This window comes from Drosophila pseudoobscura, chromosome X, assembly GCF_009870125.1.
Source record: "Drosophila pseudoobscura strain MV-25-SWS-2005 chromosome X, UCI_Dpse_MV25, whole genome shotgun sequence".
NCBI lineage: Eukaryota > Metazoa > Arthropoda > Insecta > Diptera > Drosophilidae > Drosophila > Drosophila pseudoobscura.
This window is the reverse complement of record NC_046683.1, coordinates 975,074-997,822: the sequence shown is the minus strand read 5'-3', so window position 1 is coordinate 997,822 and position 22,749 is coordinate 975,074. Positions and strand designations below refer to the sequence as shown.

The window sequence follows — 22,749 nt, the reverse complement described above, 5'->3', positions numbered from 1 at the left end:
TACTAAATTGCGAAAGGCTCTAAGGAGAGACCGCTGTTCCTTTCAAAGTCCTTAGATGTCCTTAGATGTCCTGCCGCTGCTCCTTTGTCGGCAAATGGCATGAGAGTCCGGTGACAGCGTAGACGGGAATATGCTCTATTTTAGTATTAATTTTTGGATATATGGCTAGTGCCAAAAATGTTCCCTAAGGGTTGATTAGCTTTAAAGTTTGTAAAAATTGTTAAAATTCAAATTCCAACGGACATTTTCCCAAAACAACAGATGGCGCATTGGGCAGTTAGCAAAGACACACGCCACACAAATTTAGTGCTGACTCTGCGCTACAGAGGGCGTTGTCTTTTGTCATTTGACAGTACTATATATTTAGTATTTTCACATTTAACAGCACTTAATGTTTGGTCTTTTCTCTCCGGAGTGTTACAGTCATACTTAAGGATGGCCATCTCTCTGTAAGCAATTCCGATAGTCGTGACTGACAATGGAAAGATTTGAATTGGATATTGCAGAAATATTAATACAAGATTTCTACACTTCCTATACGATTTTTAACATTTCTATTAATTGCCAACTCTTATTAGACAGACGCCCGATATATTGATGAATCAAATTATAAATATTGCCGAGCTGGGACAACAGAACACGATTAATCCTGATTAACCATGATAATATATCCAATAGATAATTTTTCGTTAACAAATGTATGCTTCAGACACGCTCAAAAATACTAGAGAAAAATCAGGCAAAGTAAGATCTCAAAAGTAATTCCAATATTCACATTTAATTGCCTCATTATCGCTGAAAATTGCTGAATAAATACAAGTTATCTAAATAATACTTTTAGGTCATACAAAAATGTATTTAAATATATGACAATCCAGCTAGTTCCAGAACATTCCTTTTCTGAATTTATTTTCATCGCAATACTACAAAAAAAAAGACCAAAAAGCCGACCGCGACCCAGTTTTAGGTGCCGTAAAAGTCACGGGCTAGCTACTTGGGGAAAGAAATGAATAAAATTAAAAATTACACCATTGCTGAGTCTAGTTTGAGCAGAAGTAATATTTCGGAATGGAATTCTGTAATTTGAATGAAGCTAGCCGGGATTTCACCAATTCGTAGCTCTATGACAGAAGAGGATACTTTAAAACTTGTGAACGATCGTGGCGGCAGGCAAATTGCTCATCTCTGAAGCGGAGAGAGCATAAATAAGGCCTACCCCCCCGCCTGACCCCATCATGGCGCACTTTTCCAACAGCGAAACAAAAAACAGAAATATAGAAAACATAGGAAAAAAATTGTAGATGAAAATTGGCGCAAAAATTACACGCGAGCCCCGAAACGTGACGTAGTCGTGACGTTAGTAGACTTGCAAGGCAGCCGGCGAAACGTATGTAGAAGATCACACTTGGTCGCATTTAATGGCGCACTACCAAAGAATAGAATTTAATAATTGGACAAATGCATTTAAACGTAAAATATGCTGGGCATTATGCCCAATCGTTACTGGACATTTTGGACAGAAAATGATATTTTTCTCAGCAGCGCACTCTCAGAGAATCCACTCACTCGCTGACCGGACTCGTTCGAGTGCGTCACGCCAGCTGGCCCGCTTACACGCACGCAGGTAATGCCAGAGAGAACGACTTTGTCTGTCTCACTCACATTCGTGCCAACGTGTCTGTCTGCGTGTTTAGTGAGAGTGCTCTCTGGCTGAATATGCGTCTGTGTGTGTGGCCCAGCAGCCAAGCCGCCATAACAAAAAAATTGTAAATATTTATGCGGCCGCCCTTCTAAAGCGCGCGCCAAAAAAAAACCGAATGGAATACGCATCCGGATGAAATGCGCGGCGGAGCAATGGTTGGAACTGTAAGCCAGCAGCTAAGTAGCCTTTTATTGCGGAATAATTCACAAATAAATGTTTGATTCCGTGCGCTCTTGTTTCGATGGCCACCGGTTCGTCGGACAAGGACAACACTAGTGGTGCGTCCTGTGGCGGATGTTTGCGGCCTGTTGTCGCTCTCTCTGCAGCCGCCCGCTCACCGAAAACATGCTACTCCGCGAGTTGTCTAACACTGTGGCCAACAGAGATGAGTGAAAGTAGTGACCCGATCTCACCCGTTTGTAGCAGAAATGTGAATTTTGTAATATGGTTTTCTGATCAAATGTATCCCCAAAAAACCACGCATCTATTGAAAAATTCAAATATTCATGGCGATTCCATGAAAAGATTTTTTCGAGTAGAGTTTGTTTTGATTTTACTCTGCTTCAACATATTAAATACGGTTGCCCATATCGATGTTTCCAGCCATTTCCTTATATTACGAAATTCATCTTATGAAAGAAAAGTTCAATATGCCAGAAAGGCGATATCTTTAGAGGTTCCCAGTCTGATTTTGTGATTTCCATGAGTCTTCAAGTCAAGAATTAAATAGTTAGGAACATTTGCCGGAATACCACATACTATTCGGCAGTGCATATGATATGTTTCCTAACTTACGTTATGTACATACATATGTACATATGTATGCCCACATGTCTGAGCTGCATGCTGCATGTCGCTATCATGTTGGGACTTGTCCGTATTCTTGTCCTGAACATGTCCTGAAAAAGTAACATGATCGCACATGATCGTGAAAGTAGTGATCTAGTAGCTTAAAAATACTTGCCAACAAGTCATGACATCACTACCGTCGACCACTCGCTGGCTTGTTATCTGGCCCGCTCTCTCGCTCTCCGCTCCCGTAGTAGCGGGCCCGTAGTCGTTTCAGCTTCAGTCTTTCTTTCTAGTTCTGTTGCTACTCGTTCGCGAAATCAGTTGACTTTCTGCTGCAACACAAGCGGATGAAATTTTTTTGTTTTAGTGTTGCGAAAAAGTTTGCAGCAATTGCCAAAAATCGGGGAAAAATGTGAAAATTATACGGTATAAATGCGAAATTCGACAAAACTCCATAGAATAATACAAAATTAAGTGCGTGGCAAAAAGTTGCAGTTTACAAAATTAATTCGCCGAACAGAATTACCTGAAATTTTTTCCTAATTAACTACGATATTTTCTCGAATTATGGATTTGCCGGCCAGAATTTTGTGATTTTTTGCGGGGCCGCCAAAATTGCCTAATGCCCAAGCACAACACAAAAAATTTCTGCAATAGAAACTTTGAAGCGACGTGAAGAAGAAAACGACGAGCGGAGCGACACAAAAAATGGAATATATTTCTGTCGTCGTCTCTGTTTTTCTTTCCTTTTCCAATGCTCCTCGCACTCGTTGGCCGCTTACCCATAGTGTGTGTATGCGCACACACCAACACCATTAAAATGCTAGCACACTAGCAAACGTGCGAGAGCGTGTTACTCTCTTTCTCTCTCTGAGTCGTGTCGCTGTGAGTGCTAGTGTGTGTGTGTGTTTTTGTGTGGTGAAAACTTACGAGAATATATCTGTACACGCGTTCCGTCCCGCTCTGGCGACCGCCACTGTCGGTGGAGCTTGGTCAGCATGACGAGTGGCAGACAGAGACCCCAAACCCAAAGCAAAGCAAACCAAACGCAGAGGCGCAAAAGCTTTTCGTCGAAAAACTTGCGAGTAGGCTCTCGATTTAAATCTCGTACGATGATGGCCGCCCGCTGCTGCGCCTCCAATGCGGAAGCAAAATCAAAATAATGCAATTTTTGCTTGTCAAAAAACTAACGTCAGAAATTATGCCTTCTCTGTATGGGGAGAAATTACTAGAGTGAAATTTTTGGCAATTTTCCCTGCCATTTATTTTGTGGGTAAGGCGACTGTTACAAAAAGGGCGGCACTTGTTTGGCCCTGGCGGCAAAACGATTTGATTATTTTTCCTATTTTTTAACTGCTGCGCAAGAGCGAGAGGGGCTACACGTCCACGTCTGGTTAGAGCTAGCGAGTGGGTGAAATATTGCGAGTGTGGGAGCGAGTTCGAGTGCCGTTGTCAAGTCGTGTCCGTCCGTCTGTGGCGGTGGCGGCGGCGGCGGCGTAGGAGACTGTGTCTCCGTCTCGTCTCTGTCTCGCCGCAAGGAGGCAGGAGGTGGCGTCGGCGGAGGAGGAAGCTGTGGTGTGGCAGGGGGGCAGAGCAGCCCGGCCAGAAGGCGGCAAGTCGGCTAAAAAGATAAATAAATATTGGCAATCGGTAGCATTCGCCGCAGTAGCCAAAGTAGCGGGAATGACATTGTCGCAGCCGTTTCGTAGTCCCGTTCTGTGGACATCTCTCACGCACACACACTCACACAAACACCGAACCCCATGTGTTGCTGTGTCCTGTGCCTTATACTGTGTTTGTGTTTTTTTTTTTTACAGTTAAAGTGCAATGTTAGAGCAAAGACAACGAGGAACGACGACGGAGCAACAACGAAGAATGCAGAAGCAGCGGAAGCAGCAGCACTACGTAGCAAACGCAACACAACAATAATTAAAAGTGCAACAATTACAACAACCAAAACAACAACAACAACCAACATGTGAATTGCGTTTTTTTTTTACCAAAACCAAAACAAAACCACGAAGAACAAGTGTAGCCAGAGCCTGAGAGAGAGGGAGAGTGAAAGAAGGAGAAAGCGAAAAGCGAAGAGCGCCATAAGAAAGAGACAAAGAAAGAAAAAGCCGCCAAAATGTTATAGCAACAGCAACAAAAACATAAACAACAACAACTAGCAACAAACCAACAGCAAATAACAACAACAAATGTAATATAAATAACGGTTCAAGCAAAACCAAAAAACAATTTCGCGCGCGCTCTTTTTCCTTCTACCCTTTGTTTCTCTCAAAGACGGACGAGGACGAACACTGAAAACACACACAAAAAAAAAACAACAAAACCGCTGCTTCTACGAATTATATTTTGTTCGTCAAACATATTTTTTGAAAACTTCAATCGTCATTCAATCATCGTCATAATAACCACTCCAATAAAACTCCACTCCCCCCGCAATATTCCGGAAACAGCAAACAAACAAAACAACAACAATTTGAAAAGTGGCTAGAACAAAAACAGAAGAACAACAAAATAAGAAATCGGAAAGAAAGAAAGCAACAAAAACAAAAAGGAGCAGCCACCAAGAAACCACCACCAACACCAATCCCCCCCATCCCCAAACCAAGGTCATCTCTTTGGTGGGGCAAACCAACACGAAAATGCACGCGAGCGTTGACTGGTGTTTAAGAAACAACAAAATCGACAAAATTTACCAGGAAGAGCAGCAGTATCAGCAGCAGAAGCAGCAGGAGCTGGAGGATCTGATCCGCTCGCGGTTGTTGTTGGGTGAGCAGCTGAGCTCGAAGTGGGTCGAGCTGACCTTCGAGGTGCGGTGCCAATTGGACACGGACGCGATAGATCTTTGGCTGGAGGAGAAGGCACAGGAGCGGCAAAAGGAAAACAGACGGAGTGCCACCAAAGCCACACCATCCACGCACACAGCCACAGCCACAGGCACAGTCACAGTCACAGTCATAGCATCCTTGACAGCATCTGTACCGCCGCCAGGAGAGAATTCTTCTTCGAGGAACAGAACGTCGAGATCATCTGGAGGAGCAGCAGCAGCAACAGGCGGAGTAGGAGGAGGAGGATCAAAAGCTGAAGCTGCCACAAACCACAAAACAGCAACCGCACCGGCAACCGCAACCTCAACAACAAGTAAAACTAAAAACAAAAGAGGAGCAGGAGCAGGAACAGCAGAAGAAGAAGCAGCAAATATTCAATTGACAGCTTTATCAAAGTTGGAGAAACATCAAAAAACGATTCAAATTCAATTTAAATTTCCACTGAAAATCCATCAATTGGAAAATCCCATTTCGGTTTTTGCCATTTGAGTCCTAGCAGTCGGGCCGTGCTGTCGGGCAAGTAGTAGTTCCAACCGTGCCTGTGCTTGTGCTCCGTGTTCACGTTCACGTTTGAGTTCGAATTCGATTTCGAATTCACGTTCCCGCGTTCTCCATTCCCTGTTTTCTCGTGTGTACCGTAAAGTGTGTAAAATTACAACAAGAAAGAAAAGAAAACGAAAGGGAAGGGAAAAGGAAAGCAAAACAAAACAAAACAAAAGCAAACAAAAAACATAAGATTGTCGACAAAATCAAATAACAAAATTGTGCAAATTTTGTAAAAGAAATATAGGAAAACAAAACAAAAGGAAAGGACAATTTTAAGGAAATTTTCGAAAACATTGTTGACAAAGCGAGCGGCAAGCGGCAAGTGGCAAGCGGCAAGCGGCGTCTTCCCGGCGTTCGTGCAGCGTAGCGTCGTGCAGGGTCGTGTGGATCGCACTCGACTCTCCGTATAATCATTACTTTTGTTGTTATTCAATTTATTTTCGAATTAAAATTAAATTTAAATTTGGATTACAATTTGGATTTCAATTTGTATTTGGAATTGGATTTGTTGGATATCTTCGGTTCAATCGAACTCTTCTGCAAAACTCTGCAGAACCCAAAGCGATCTTCATGATGGCGGATCATTTGGACGAGCCGCCCACAAAGCGGGTGAAAATGGATCCAAGTGAGTAATCCTGGATTCCACATCCCACATCCTGGACATATTCAAACATTCATATTATTGCTTATTTTGCTTTTGTTCCTTTAGCGGATATCTCGTTGTTTCTGGAAGAGAATCTGCCCGACGAGCTGGTGTCCTCAAACAGCGGCTGGTCGGATCAGCTGAGTGGCGGCGGCGGCGGTGGCGCCTCGAATGTTGGCGTCACAAACACAAACTCAACAGGCGGCGGCGGCGGACCACAAGCCGTCGTCGGCGTCGGAGTCGGACCAAACAAACAGACAGGCCCTGGCCCTGGCTCTGGGCCAGGAGTCGGTCAGGTTGTCGTTACCTCACAAATGAACGGAGCCGGCGGTGGCTCCCAGCAGCCTGGCAGCGGCGGCGATGACGGCAGCGGCAACAGCAGCAGCGGAGGCGGCGGCGGAGGAGCGGGCAACCAGCAGCAGCTCCGCCAAATGCAGCAGCATCAGCAGCAGCACCAGCAGCAGCTGCAGCACCTACTCCAGCAGCAGCAGCAACAGCAACAGCAGCAGCAGCAGGGCCAGAAGGGGACCATGGTGGTGCCGGGGATGAACCAATTGGGCAGCAAATCCCCAAATCTGCAGTCGCCCAATCAGAGCGTCATGCAGCAGGTTGCCACACAGATGGGCATGGTAAATTCGATGCCCATGTCGATATCGAATAATGGAAACAATGGCATGAATGCCATACCAGGTGAGTGCCGCTTGATCCCAGATCATTCTTTCTTCCTCTCGGATATATGTACATGTGTAATCCTGTCTCCCGTCTCCTGTCTCCTATCTGCAGGAATGAACACAATCGCCCAAGGGAATCTGGGGAACATGGTCCTCACCAACAGCGTCGGCGGCGGCGGCATGGGTGGCATGGTCAACCAGCTGAAGCAGCAGCAGCCAGGCGGTGGCATGATCAATGCCGTTTCAGTGGCAGGCGGACCCGGAGGTCCCGTGGGCGCTGGCAGCGGCTCAGTGGCACCCAACCAGCAGGGCATGCACATGCAAAACGGTCCGATGATGGGTCGCATGGTCGGCCAGCAGCATATGCTGCGCGGTCCCCACATAATGGGCGCTGCCGGAGGTGGCAATGGACCAGGCGGCCCAGGGAATGGACCCGGCGGCGGAGGACCACGCATGCAGAATCCCAACATGCAGATGGGTAGGTCCACCGACGAGACCGACAAGAAGGGAGCCACTGCTAATCCTTATCCTATTCCTCTCGTTGCTCGTTTTCCCGCAGGACAACTGAATAGCATGCCCTACGGCGTGGGCCAGTACGGAGGTCCGGGCGGCAACAATTCCCAGCAGCAACAGCAACAGCAGCAGCAGCTGCTTGCCCAGCAGATGGCACAACGGGGAGGAGTCGGTGTCATGCCGCAGGGCAATCGCCCAGTGGGCACTGTTGTCCCGATGCCCAGTTTGGGCGGCGATGGCACCGGCGGACCCACCGGACAGCTAGTGGGCGGCAATCCCCAGCAGCAGCAGCAGATGCTCGGACAGCAGCAGCAGCCGGGTGCCCTTGGACCTCGTCCCCCGCAGCCGAACCAATTACTGGGCCATCCGCAGCAGCAGCAGCAGCAGCCAGGAACCTCACAGCAGCAGCAGCAGGGAGTCCAGGGTGTCCAGGTGGGAGCAGCAGGCGGAGCTGTGACAGCAGCAGTCGGAGGAGCGGGAAATCCACAGGCGAACCGCCAGGATGTCCCCGACGACCGCAAGCGACAGATCCAGCAGCAGCTGATGCTCCTGCTGCACGCGCACAAGTGCAACCGGCGGGAGACCCTCAATCCGAACCGCGAGGTCTGCAACGTACCCTACTGCAAGGCGATGAAGGCGGTTCTGGCGCACATGGGTACCTGCAAGCAGAGCAAGGACTGCACCATGCAGCACTGTGCTTCCTCGCGCCAGATCCTCCTGCATTACAAGACCTGCATCAACAGCACCTGCATCATCTGCTATCCGTTCCGCCAGAGTCATTCGGTGTTCCAGAACGCCAATGTCGGAGGCGGCGGAGGAGCGGGAAGCGGTGGTTCGACCCCTGGCGGGGGCCCACCAGGCAGCGGAGGGGCCGGCGGTCTCCAGCAACAGCAACAGAACCAACCTCTCACCGTGCTCGGTGGCGTCGGGGGATCACTCGATGGCAAGCAGCAGCAGCAACAGGTAGGAGCCCCAGGAGGAGCCCAGAATACGGGCCTCGTGATGCCCCAGCAGCAGCAGCAGCAGCAGCAGCAGGGCGGTGCACCCAAATCCAACGCCGAAATGGCCCAACAACTCGCCCAGCAGCAGCAGCAAGTCCAGCAGCAACAGCAACAGCACCAACAGCAGCAGGAGCTGCGACGCTTCGATGCCATGGGCCAGGTGGGACTCTCTCCCGTGACGGCCGGCAATATGATCGGCGGTGGCGCGGGTGTCGGAGCGGGCCAGCAGCAGCAGGGGATGCCTCCGAGCATTCGAATGCAGGGCATCCCACCCACAGTGCGAGTCCTGGGACCCACGGGTCCCGGTTCCGGTTCCGTCCTGCCCAACGATGTGAATAGCCTCCAGCAGCAGCAGCAGCAGATGCTCCAGGGCCAGTGCAATGCCGCCAATGCTGGCAATCGGCGACGCGGTGGCCTCTCCAACATGGTCGACCAGCAGCAACAGCAGCAGCAGCAGACGAATCCCGCACAACAGCAGTTGGGAAACATTCCCACGCCGCTGTCTGTGAGCGTCGGAGGCTTCGGCAGCGCCAACTTTGGCGGAGGAGCGGCAGAAAAGCAGCAGCTGGTGGGGCAGGCGGATCAGCTGTCGAAGCTGAAGGTGCCCCAAGTTCATCCCCCAAGTGGCGCAGGACCTGGTGGTGCGACTGGCGTGACTGCCGGCGGCCAGGGTTCCAGTGTTCTGATGCCCGCCGATACGACGGGTGCCAGCGGGGGGAATGCGAACGCGAATCCCAATCAGAATGCGGCTGGAGGCGGCGGTGGTGCCGGAGGAGGCGGCGGGACAGGAGGAACGGGTTCCACAGGCAACGACAGCGAAAAGGACTGGCGGGAGTCGGTGACGGCGGATCTGCGGAACCATCTCGTCCACAAGCTTGTGCAGGCCATCTTTCCCACCTCCGATCCGACGACGATGCAGGACAAGCGGATGCACAACCTCGTCTCCTACGCGGAGAAGGTCGAGAAGGACATGTACGAGATGGCCAAGAGCCGCTCCGAATACTACCACCTGCTCGCTGAGAAGATCTACAAGATCCAGAAGGAGCTCGAGGAGAAGCGGCTGAAGCGCAAGGAGCAGCACCAGCAGATGCTCATGCAGCAGCAGGGCACGGGCCCCGTATCCGGTTCGGGTCCCGTGGTCGTTCCCGGCGGCGGCCCCGTTGGAGTGCCAGGAGGCGTGGGCGGAGTACCCGGCTCCGTCTCCAATCCTACGGTGGGCGGTGGCCTTCAGGGCGTCGTCGGGCCGCAACAACAGCAGCAACAGACCCAGCAGCAGCAGCAATCCGTTGGCGGAGTCCGTCCCATCATCAGTCCAATGGGGGGCGTGATGCAGCCACAGCAGCTCCGTCCCCAGGGTCCTGGCGGCATGGTCGTCGGTCAGCAGCAGCAGCAGCCAGTGGGTGGCGGCCCCGTGGGTGTCGCAGGACTGGCAGGAGCACTCGGTGTTGGCGTTGGAGTCGGCGTTGGAGGCCAGGCGAATATGGTGACGATGCGTAGCCACTCGCCCGGCGGCAACATGCTCACGTTGCAACAGCAGCAGCGCATGCAATTCCCGCAACAGCAGCAACAGCAGCAGGCTGGCAACATGCTGGTGGGTCCTCCGGGACCCAGTCCCGGCGGCATGGTAGTCAATCCCGTGCTCTCCCCCTTCCAGACGGCCGCTGGAGCGGCCAATGTCCTCACCAGTCCAGTGCCTGGCCAACAGCAGCAGCAGCAGCAACAACAGCAACAGCAGCAGCAGCAGTTCATCAACGCAAATGGCGGCACCGTAGCGGGCAGCAATCCCCAGCTTAGCGAAATGATGAAGCAGCGACACCTCCACCAGCAGGCGGCAGCGGGCATGCTCATGCCCCAGTCACCCTTCAGCAATGCCACGGCCATTCAACAGCAGCAGCAACAGCAGCCGAACAGCAACAGCTTCAACTCTACCATGCAGCAACAGCAGCAGAAGCCGCCTGGAAGTGTCCTCAACAACATGCCACCGACACCCACGAGCCTCGATTCAGCCTTGACTACAGGAGGGGCAGGATCTGGTGCGGCGGGTAGTGGAGGTGCGAATGGAGGAGGAGGATCAGCAGGAGGTGTACCCTCGAGTGCGGGTGGAATGACGGTTTCAGCGCCCAGTCCCTCCCCCGGCGGCGGCGGTGGAGGATTCATCTCCAATGGTCCCGTCGGCACTCCCTCCAACAGCAGCAACACCAACACCAACAGCAACACCAACAACAACAGCAGCAGCAACAGCATCATCAATCCCCCGTCGGTGAACAGCCTCATGCAGCCAATGAGCAATCGAGCCAACACTCCACCCTACGTGCCGGCCTCCCCCGTGCCGGCGACCAGCGCCTCCGGCCTGGCGACTAACAGTGCCCCCACCTCGGCGGCAGCAACGTGCGCCAGCAGCAGCAACAGCAACAGCAATAGCAATAGCAATAGCAACGGCAGCAACGGAAGCAACAGCAACGGCAGCAACAGCAACGGAAGCAACTGCGGCAGCGGGAGCGGCAGTGGCAGTGGCAGTGGGAGCGGCAGTGTGGGAGGAGTTGGAGGCGTTATGGCCACCACAACGACCACGACGACGTCGGCAACGACGCCGCTCAGCTGCAATTCCTCCTCGTCGGCGACGGCAACGATTGCATCGAGCGGACCGGGCAGCGGAGGCTCTCTTTCGGCGCCGAACAGCAATCCCCACATGCTGGCAACGACCTCCTCCGGTGGCAATGGTAGTGGCGGCAGCAACCAGCAGCAGCAGCAGTCACAGCCGAGCCGCATGATGAGCAGCTCGAGCAGCCTATCCTCCCAAATGGCCGCCTTGGAGGCAGCGGCGCGTGATAACGACGACGACACCCCATCGCCCACGAACGACACAAACGGCAGCGGGGGCGGCGGCAAGGCTTCGAAGGGGAAGCTGGACTCGATCAAGCAGGAGGACGAGATCAAGAAGGAGTTCATGGATGACAGCTGCGGCGGCAACAACGACAGCTCCCAGATGGACTGCTCCACGGGCGGCAAGGGCAAGAATGTCAACAACGACGGCACCAGCATGATCAAAATGGAGATCAAATCGGAGGACGCCGACGGCGATGGCAATGTCAAGATCAAGACCGAGCCCATGGATGTCGACGAGAGTGCCTCGTCGGCCACACACGAAGGCGGCGGCGGTGGCGGCAAGGATGATATCAACGGTGCCCACGATGGCATCTCCGGAGCGGGGGGCATGGACATCAAGACCAAGATCGAGCCAAAGCCCCTGGTCCCAGAGCCACTGGCCCTGCAGGCTGGCGACAAGAAGAAGAAATGCCGTAAGTAATGACCAGAACCAAGTTTGGGGCAGTACCTGTCACAGGACAATCCTTGCAATGCTTGCTATCACTCTCCCTCAGATCCCTTCCTTTGATACAATCAAAAATAGCTGAGGGAACAGCTGACACTAATCTCTTTCTCTTCGTTAAACTTCTGACAACACTTTTGGGGCCCTAGACATAAACAGAGAAAGTATGAGTAGGTCAGCCGAACCCGTGGGGGTCGAGTGGGCGGAGTGGGCGGAGGGCCGCGATCAGAGACGAAGGCTGTGCCTAAAAGAGAACTGAACTGGTCTCTCGTGCAACATCTTGTATAGTCTTTCTTTCAATACTTTCAATATCGTCAACCATCCACAGATGGTTGATGGTTGATGGTTGATGGCTGATGGTTGATGGCTGATGGTTCAGGGATTGCGGATTGGATTTTGGGGATTGAAGTTCAATGCTAAAATTGTAAAATCCTTATTTCAGAATTCAATCCAGAGGAGCTGCGCACCGCATTGCTGCCAACGTTGGAGAAATTGCTGCGCCAGGAGCCGGAATCGGTGCCGTTTCGGTATCCGGTGGATCCACAGGCGCTGGGCATACCCGACTACTTTGAGATCGTTAAGAAGCCGATGGATCTGGGCACGATACGGAACAACATCCAGAACGGCAAGTACAGCGATCCCTGGGAGTACGTGGACGATGTTTGGCTGATGTTCGACAATGCGTGGCTCTACAATCGCAAGACCTCACGCGTCTACCGCTACTGTACCAAGGTAACGTAACTTCCAAGGATATACGGGGGACTACAGCCGTACTACAGCTGTGATCCATGCTGCCCCCCCCCCAATCGATGCTAACACCTGCTCCCCCATCTTCCCATCTTTTCTCTGTCAGCTTTCGGAGGTGTTCGAGGCAGAGATCGATCCAGTGATGCAAGCCCTGGGCTACTGTTGCGGCAGGAAATACACCTTCAATCCCCAAGTGCTGTGCTGCTATGGCAAGCAGCTGTGTACGATACCGCGCGACGCTAAGTACTATAGCTACCAGAACAGGTATGTGCTGCCCTCCTACTCACCCCTCTACTCTCATCCTTCTCCTCCCTGTCTCCCCACTCACCCACTCCACACATATTGTTTCCCAGAGATCCAATCCACGTCACGTTTATCTGTTTGCTAAAAAGTTTGTCCGCCGTGCCAAAAGGATTGATAATTCCATGATTCCAAGATTCCGAAAATTAGATCCAAAGCTTCAATGCCACTCCGCTTCTGCTTCCGCTTCGGCTTTCCATTTTTCCGATAAACACAAAATATTCTGATAGGTGCCTCCCAGATTCACCAATAAATACTATTGAATAAATTTTGAAAAAAAAAGTTCGAGTAGAGCGAGCAAAAAAAAAACAAATAAGACAGGATCCCCCAGATATCTGTCACAACAGATGTCCCCCAAATTCATGGATATCCTGGCCTATGGTGGATTATCGCTGGTACCCTAATGTTGAGTTACCGATTACCGGTTACTTTTCTAACGGTAGTTTTTTGTAATTGATGTATCGATTACTGTCCGATAATCCGATTATCCGATCATCCCACTCATTATATTTACAACCATCCATCCCCTCCACCCCTGCTCCCTGCCCCCCTTCCACACTCATCCGCCTTCCGTTTATAATTGTTGTAATAATTGTGTGTAAACAAATTTTAATGCAAATTACCTAACACTTTTCGTTTCTCTTCCTTTCTTTCTTTCTTGCATTCTTTTCCATTCCCACCTCCTGTGTGTGTGTTCCTTGCTCCCGCCAAAACCAAAACCAAAACAAAACAAAACAAAAACCAAAAACAAAACCAACAACAATTCCCGTTAACCTGCGTTCCGTTGCGCCTCCCAAATGTGCATATAACTGTGTCTGTGTATTTGTGTTTCTGTGTTACGTGTCGTCTCTTTGCCCACACATTTAATAATAATAATAATACGTGTATTAAAAATTATCTGTGCCTGTGTTTCTGTGTGTATTCGTGTGCCGTAATAATTAATTAATTAACAAAACGAAACAAAAAACCGATTCGATCCGATCACCACACTTCCATTCCATTTCACTCTTTCTCTCACTCACGGACACCACTCGCGCACGCACTCATCTTCAAAATGCACTCATACACACACACACACACACAACACAAATGCGCCCTCGCTCAACACAATAATGATGATGATGATGACCATCTCGCTCTCGCACCCACCACAACCCATACCACAATCTGCAACCTGCCAACACTTGACAACACTACTCGCCACATGCCTGCTCGTTCATTCGTTCGTTCGTTCGTTGTTGTTCTTTTTGGCTGCCATCTTCAAAAACTCTCTCGTACATCGCATCCAACAACAAAACTAAATCTTCGTAAACAAAAACGTAAACAAAAAAAACCAAAACAAAAACCAGTCTAAAGGAATACGGTGTCGCCTCAAATAGATACACCTTCTGCCAAAAGTGCTTTAATGACATCCAGGGAGACACGGTCACACTGGGTGACGATCCGTTGCAGTCACAAACGTAAGTGTATACATATATGCCCTTATCTACTTTCCCCCTTTATCCCGTTCGGTCCGATCCGATCCCTATTCTAATCTTTTTTGTTCCGTATCCCTCTGTAGACAAATCAAAAAGGACCAATTCAAGGAGATGAAGAACGATCACCTGGAGCTGGAGCCTTTTGTGAACTGCCAGGAATGCGGCCGCAAGCAGCATCAGATCTGTGTCCTCTGGCTGGACTCCATCTGGCCGGGCGGCTTTGTCTGCGACAATTGCCTCAAGAAGAAGAACTCGAAGCGGAAGGAGAACAAATTCAATGCCAAGCGCCTGCCCACCACCAAGCTCGGCGTCTACATCGAGACGCGCGTGAATAACTTCCTCAAGAAGAAGGAGGCGGGAGCGGGCGAGGTGCACATACGCGTAGTCAGCTCCTCGGAGAAGTGCGTCGAGGTGAAGCCGGGAATGCGGCGACGCTTTGTCGAGGGCGGGGACATGATGAACGAGTTCCCGTACCGGGCGAAGGCCCTGTTCGCCTTCGAGGAGGTGGACGGCATCGATGTCTGCTTCTTTGGCATGCACGTGCAGGAGTACGGATCCGAGTGTCCGGCGCCCAACACACGACGCGTCTACATTGCCTACCTCGATTCGGTGCACTTCTTCCGGCCGCGCCAATACCGTACCGCGGTCTACCACGAGATCCTGCTCGGGTACATGGACTATGTGAAGCAGCTGGGCTACACGATGGCCCACATTTGGGCGTGTCCGCCATCGGAGGGGGACGACTACATCTTCCACTGCCATCCGACGGACCAGAAGATACCGAAGCCGAAGCGCCTGCAGGAGTGGTACAAGAAGATGCTGGACAAGGGCATGATCGAGCGCATCATCCAGGACTACAAGGACATACTCAAGCAGGCGATGGAGGACAAGCTGGGCTCTGCCGCCGAGCTGCCCTACTTCGAGGGCGATTTCTGGCCAAATGTCCTTGAAGAGAGCATCAAGGAGCTCGACCAAGAGGAGGAGGAGAAGCGCAAACAGGCAGAGGCAGCCGAGGCAGCTGCAGCGGCGAATGTAAGCCGATATTCCGAGGTGTTCATCACTTCTTAACTTTCGTTTTCCCCCTCTAATAATTGTCTTTTTTATCGTCGCGCCCAGCTCTTCTCCATCGAGGACAACGAGGTGAGTGGCGATGGCAAGAAGAAGGGCCAGAAGAAGGCCAAGAAGTCCAACAAGTCAAAGGCCGCCCAGCGGAAGAACAGCAAGAAGTCCAACGAGCATCAGTCGGGGAACGATCTCTCCGCGAAGATCTATGCCACGATGGAGAAGCACAAGGAAGTCTTTTTCGTGATACGCCTGCACTCGGCACAGTCTGCTGCCAGTTTAGCGGTGAGTCCCAAAGGAGCCAAAGGAGGCCAAAGGAGGATCGAGAACCCAGATTTATAATTGTATTTGTATCCTATTGTAGCCCATTCAAGACCCCGATCCACTGCTAACCTGCGATCTGATGGACGGCCGCGATGCATTCCTCACGCTGGCCCGCGACAAGCACTTTGAGTTCTCGTCGCTGCGGCGCGCCCAATTCTCGACGCTCTCAATGCTGTACGAGCTGCACAATCAGGGCCAGGACAAGTTCGTGTACACGTGCAACAATTGCAAGACAGCCGTTGAGACGCGCTATCATTGCACCGTCTGTGATGTAAGACAACGCCTCAGACAAAAGAAAATGCATCCATAATCCATAATCAATAATCCTATTTTGCTCTTTCGCAGGACTTTGATCTGTGCATTGTGTGCAAGGAGAAGGTCGGACATCCCCATAAAATGGAGAAGCTTGGCTTCGACATTGACGACGGCTGTGCACCGGCGGACCACAAGCAGGCCAATCCCCAGGAGGCCCGCAAACAGTCCATCCAGCGGTGCATCCAGTCCCTGGTGCACGCCTGCCAGTGCCGCGACGCCAACTGTCGCCTGCCCTCGTGCCAGAAGATGCAGCGCGTCGTCCAGCACACAAAGAACTGCAAGCGAAAGACGAACGGTGGCTGCCCCATCTGCAAGCAGCTAATCGCCCTCTGCTGCTACCATGCGAAGCACTGTCAGGAGCAGAAGTGTCCCGTGCCCTTCTGTCCGAACATCAAGCACAAGCTGAAGCAGCAACAGCTCCAGCAGAAGTGAGTACTCCAGCCCAGCATAAGTCTGAAATCCGTACCTCTGTATCCTTATTCTCATCCTGCAACCCAAACTCTCTTTCCTAAACAGACTCCAACAGCAACAGCTACTGCGTCGGCGTGTGGCCCTCATGTCGCGGACAGCCGCTCCTTCGGCACTGCCCGGACCGGCGGTTAGCGGGCCGACAGTCGTCGCTGGCGGTGTGCCCGTTGTGGGCATGGCCAATGTGATGCCCGTCGGTCAGGCGGCCGTGCTGCTGCCAGGAGTGGGCGGACATTCACCGTCTGCTGTGCCAGTGCCTTCGCCAGTGTCTGGCAGCGGAATGGGTGGCATGACCTCGCCGCATCCCCATCAGCCGGGCATCGGCATGAAGCCCGGAGGTGGGGGCGGACACCCGCCGTCGCCGAATGTCCTGCAGGTGGTAAAGCAGGTGCAGGAGGAGGCCGCTCGCCAGCAGGTGCCGCATGGCGGTGGCTTTGGGAAAGGCGTCCCAATGGCCCCGCCCGTCATGAACCGTGCTCTGGTCGGAGGAGTCGGAGGCGTCGGAGGAGTACCCAACCAGAATGTGAATCAGCTGGGAGTGGGTATGGTCGGTGGAGTGGGCGTCGGAGTTGGAGGTGTTAGTGTCGGTGTCGGAGGCGTCGGAGTGAATCTGAATCAGCTGGGACCTGGCATCGGCGGCGGTGGCAATCCCTCGGGCGGCCCCCTGCCCGGTGCCGGCAACTGCGGCAATGTCTTGAATGCCAACAACCTGCTTTCCATGGACCAGTGGGGCGCCGGCGGTGGAGGTGCGGGTGTGCCCCAGCCGCGGTACGTGAACAACGCCACGGGAATGCGCCAGCCGAACCAAATGATGCAGCAGCAGCAGAACGTCCTCCAGCAGCAGCAGCAACAGCAGCAACAACAACAACAGCAGCAGCAGCAGATGATGCTGACCAACCCGATGGGCGGAGGAGGGGTCGGCGGCGGCGGCCAGATGCCCGTCGGCGGACAACATGGCATGGGTATGGGCGGAATGGGTACGCCGATGGGAGCGGCCGGTGCCGGAGGCGTGCGTCCACCGCCCGGAGGAGGCGGTGGCCAGGCAGCCGGAAGTTTGAACACGCACCAGCTGGCCCAGATCATGCAGAAGATAAAGAACAACCCCACCAACGAGAGCAACCAGCACATTCTCACCATCCTCAAGCAGAATCCCCAGATCATGGCGGCCATCATCAAGCAGCGCCAGCAGACACAGATCAATGCAGGCGCCGTAGGCGGTGGTGCACCCGGTGGTGGCCTCCAAGCGGGCAATGGACCCCAGAATCCCCAGCAGCAACAGCAGCAGCAGCAGCAACAACAACAACAGCAACAGCAACAACAGCAGGTCATGCAACAGCAGCAGATGCAGCACATGATGAACCAGCAGCAGCAGCAGCAGGCGGGCGGCCCCCAGCAACAGCAGATAAATCCCAACCAGCAGCAGCAGCAAGTGAATCTGATGCAGCCGGGTGCACCCCACCAGCGGATGCCCAATATGCAGCAGCAGAACTCTGCCCAAATGATGCTCCAGAACCTGCCACCGGGCGTCACCTCTCAGGGAGGAATGGTAAGTGGAAGCCGAGCCAGTGCAAGTGGCAAGTGGCAAGTAGAAGACGCTTCAGTCGAATAGAATTAGACATGCATCCTGTTTTTGTGTGTGGCTTGTAGTTTGCTTCCATGTTTTTTACTGTTACTATAAGAACCTGTAACCTATAACCACCTACCCACACCCCCATCCTCCATCCTCCATCCCACGGATAAACAGATCAGCATTGCGAATGTATATATCTATGAGATATTCTCAGCCATGGAATTCTCTATCAATGCGGCGTTTGGCCTGCAGGGGCTCAGAGGGCAGGAGAAGAGCACACTGCTGGCATATATATCCTCCAGCGCCAAGTACAAGTAAATCTGAACGCGGCAAATGAGCGGCATACAACCAGCAGATAGAGCAGAAGAAGCCACAAAATTAAGTCAAAGGCTTTTAAGAATCTCCTTGAGCAAACAAACCCCATTCCAATGCCATACGAGAGAAGCAAGCAAGCAATCTAGTGCCATGCGATCCTGACGTTCCATTCACCCACTGATCCTTGAACCCACAAGATCCTCGCTTGTTTCGATTTATCCCACTTACCATACAACATTTCAACATAACAAAAACCCTTACATTCATTAAAACTATGCATTATCCCATATCCCGATGCTATAGATGGTCACTGAGGTCACTCTAATGAGACCGCGGATTACAGCGATTAGAAACACCTCTCAAAAAAGGCTAGAACATATCCAGAAAACACTTAGACCACAACCCAAAAAAACATTTAAACAAATTTCAAAATTTAAACTCAAAACCCACTCCGGAGCAAAATTCAAGATCAAACCCCTTCGAAGAGCTCAGTAACCGGAAAGCGAATATCCTGAAGTTGAAATTCAATTCTCAAAATCGGCCGAGGGAGGATGATGTCGTGAAGCATGGGAAGGACCAGAGGCATTACTATTTTATTTTATATATTATGTTTTTATGTTTTTATATTTTTATTTGGAAGGACCAACGCCCTTGCAGAAGAGTCCTTCCCTCATTCACTCATTCCTGGACACAAGAATCCCTTCTGCAGGGGCGAACCATTCCCAAAGACAGTAGAATGTTGAACAGTTGAACCACCCGATGGGTAATACCCGATACTCCAGATGTAAAGTTATTATCCTAGACGTGTGTATGTTCCCTCTGTTTTTCTGAATGTCCAAAGTGGAGCCATGCATGACTCCACTGTATTCATAGGATCACAGCTCCACTGTGATGCCGAGTCCCACCGAATCGATTCGGAAGTCTGTTCATACAGTGATCTCATCCGAAGATTGCCGTAGATCCATCCCCGTTTCAAGTAAATGACTTTCTCCCTTTGAGGGTCGATGCAGGCACTGCTTCTGAGTATCGGGTATCCGTATCCCTTCTATGGGCCGTTCCCGCAGCTACTAAGATTTTTTTTTTCGCGAAATGCCCAAATGCCTGCCCAAATAAGATCGAATGCTCACATATACTGTCCGTCTCGTCTAGGTGCCGAACCAGAACTGGAACAAGATGCGCTACGTGCCAATGAACCAATACCCGCCTCCCTATTCGCAACGGCAGCGCGGCCCGCACATGGGCGGAGCGGTGGGCCAGCAGCAGCAGCAGTTCCCGGGCGGCGGCGGAGCGGGCAACTTTAATGCTGGCGGCGGGGCAGGAGCCGTGGGAGTGCCTGGCGGTGTGGCTGGGGGCGGCGGCGGAGGCTCAGGTGGCCCCGGAGCGGATCAGTACTCAATGGCGAATGCGGCTGTGGTGGCGGCAGCGTCCAACATCCTGCAGCAGGGCCAAGGCGGAGCCGGTGTGGGAGTCGGAGTGGGAGTGGGCGTGAAGCCAGGGCCCGGCCAGCAGCAGCATCAGCAGCAGCAGATGGGCGTGTTGCCGCCGGGTATGCAGCAACAGCAGCAACAACCCCTTCAGCAGCAGATGATGCAACAGGTGTCGATGCCAAATGCCCCGAATGCCCAGCAGAATCCCGCCGTTGTGGGTCCTGGAGGAGGTCCTGGCTCCCAGGTGATGGGACCCCCCACGCCGCACTCCCTCCAACAGCAGCTAATGCAGTCCGCGCGCTCCTCTCCGCCCATCCGCTCGCCGCAGCCGACGCCTTCGCCCCGCTCAGCGCCGTCGCCACGCGCGGGGCCATCCGCCTCGCCGCGGGCCCAACCCTCGCCCCACCACGTCATGAGCAGCCACTCGCCAGCACCTCAGGGCCCACACGACGGCATGCACAACCACGGGATGCACCACCAGTCACCGCTACCCGGTGTCCCCCAGGACGTCGGTGTGGGCGTAGGCGTCGGCGTTGGCGTCGGTGTGGGCGTAAACGTTGGCAACTTAAATGTCGGCAATGCCGGCGGAGCCCTACCCGATGCCTCTGATCAGCTAACGAAATTTGTGGAGCGGCTCTAGTGCAGCAGCAACATTGGCCACTCCCTCCTCAACCACAACAGCAGCAACCACAGTGGTGGCCACATCAACAGCAGTAACATCACGAACATCGGCCATGATATTGTCAACTATCGCTACAACGGACAGTCGCCGCACTACTTCTGATGGTAGCGACAGAGACAGCGATTTGAGACATCCAGCAGAGAATCCAGCAGCGAATGCAGCAGAGCCAGAGCCAGAGCCAGGGATCACACTGTGTTAATCGTATTGTTAAATTCTTTTTTAAACTTTTACTCTTTTCTACTATCACAATTATCATGTACTTATAAGATTAAGATGCGTCCCACAGCAACCAGCAGCAGCCGGTAGCCGGTAGCCAGCAGCAGTCCCTCGATGTATAGCAGGAGAGAGGAGAGTAGCCGGAGAGTAGAGAAGTGATGGAGGAGTGTAGAGGGAGGGAAAGGCGATGCAGATGCTCTTGCTCCTGCTGCTGTTGGTGGATGGTTGGGTATTTTCGTACACCTCCACACGCTCCACACACACGGATTATTTTTAGGCTTAGGACAACATTTGAACAAATGAGGAAACGCAAATGCATTACAGTTACGATTACAGTTATGATTAGAAATTATCGATTATTAATTCGATTATGATCCCTTCATTTTTTATATAGTGTAATACGACTAGATTTAAATAGATCATACATACACGTTACTATGGCATTATAAACCACCTATGGCACTAATACCCCTTTACATACATACATATATATATATATATATATATATATATATATATATTTATACACACACGCGCACACACACACACGCATATACATGAAAATATCTTCTTATATATGTACACTACTATATATATTTCTCCCCCTTCTCCACCCAATACGCACACACACAGACACACACATCACAAAGACAAGCCAACAAATAGACCCCACAGACACGCACACAGGCATATTTCCCCCATATTTATGTCCCATTCATGAATGAGAGAGCAAGCAGAGTAACAGAGTAGCAGGGAGAGAGAGTGAGAGGGAGAGGGAGAGAGAAGAAAGGAAGGAGAGAGAGCACAACCTCATTTGCAACAGTTAACAGCAAGAGCAACACTTGCAACAGCAACATTAAAGCAAAAGCAAAAGGAAAGAAAAGAAAAGAAGAGAAAGGACGAATGCAGACTGGCACATAGTCGATGATGTAAGCCCTACCCAACAGCCCCCTTCCGAACGTCTAACGTTTCCCCCCCATCATTGCCCGTTAGTGAACTTATATTTAAGATAATTTTTGTACCACAAAAAAGAAAAAAAGAAAAGAAAGACACGCTACAGCTACACTTACGACGGTTACAGCAAAACAATATATTTATTTGAAAAAACAAAAAAAAGTAAAATTTAAATTTAAATTAAAAGCAAAAACCTTGCTATCTGCAATGCGAAATATAGAAATGAAATGAAATCCAGTGTAATCGTAAATTTGATTGAAATTCTGATATTCGATAAAAAAAGATGTGGCTAAAATGTTTAATTTTTTTGTACCTACATACAATATACAATATAGAGTATAGAGTATAGAGCATAGTATATATATAGTGTGATGGAAATAACGGATGAGAAGTACATAGTAGACTATTATTAAGCAATTGAGCAATAGAGAGCCACAACCCCACATTTGAATCAGGCGACTATCAGATAGAATCAGAATCGGAAATTAGAAATCAGAAATCTGAATCACCCCAAGCATCACCCACACCCATGTCACCATACACCATACACCAAACACCATAATGTGCATCCGAGAACTGTGTGTTTGGTTGGCGATCCGAACGGATAGGCAGTTATATAAACGTGCTCCTTATAGGAGCTTCCAATTTTGGGAATAGCGAGAGTAGAATACATACAATACATATTTTTATACCAATCGAATCGAAAATCAAATTAGCCTAATACTAAAACTGAAACTAAAGAGAAGTAACACACATAAAAAACAATGAACAGCAATCACCCCAGCCCAAGGCCCGAGGAAACTCTTCCCTAAGTTAATTGATGTTACATATTTGAAAGAAGTACTCAGTACCAGGAAG

The 22,749-nt window shown here is 51.2% G+C and overlaps 1 protein-coding gene across 12 annotated transcripts; it reads left to right on the top strand.

Annotated features, from left to right (window-relative positions):
• Positions 1 to 1,270: 1,270 nt before the first annotated feature.
• On the top strand, positions 1,271 to 21,403 carry nej (CREB binding protein nejire). Of its 12 annotated transcripts, none has more exons than XR_004470149.1 (14): positions 2,678 to 2,920; positions 4,312 to 6,502; positions 6,587 to 7,669; positions 7,751 to 12,004; positions 12,476 to 12,765; positions 12,887 to 13,044; positions 14,430 to 14,540; positions 14,642 to 15,608; positions 15,675 to 15,905; positions 15,985 to 16,215; positions 16,290 to 16,687; positions 16,776 to 18,273; positions 18,916 to 19,194; positions 19,762 to 19,891. XR_004470149.1 is itself a non-coding variant. In XM_033383437.1 (14 exons), exons 2-14 carry the CDS (start codon positions 6,448 to 6,450, stop codon positions 20,677 to 20,679), a joined length of 10,053 nt encoding a protein of 3,350 aa, XP_033239328.1. In that variant the 5' UTR covers positions 2,679 to 2,920; positions 4,312 to 6,447; the 3' UTR covers positions 20,680 to 21,403. The 12 variants fall into 12 exon arrangements, 11 of the variants coding, with proteins under 11 accessions (XP_033239319.1, XP_033239323.1, XP_033239321.1 ...); XM_033383437.1 differs by lacking the exon at positions 18,916 to 19,194 and having other exon boundaries at positions 2,679 to 2,920; positions 6,587 to 7,210; positions 7,304 to 7,669; ... (1 more) ...; positions 14,642 to 15,590; positions 19,762 to 21,403; XM_033383436.1 differs by lacking the exon at positions 18,916 to 19,194 and having other exon boundaries at positions 2,679 to 2,920; positions 6,587 to 7,210; positions 7,304 to 7,669; positions 14,642 to 15,590; positions 19,762 to 21,403.
• Positions 21,404 to 22,749: the final 1,346 nt, after the last annotated feature.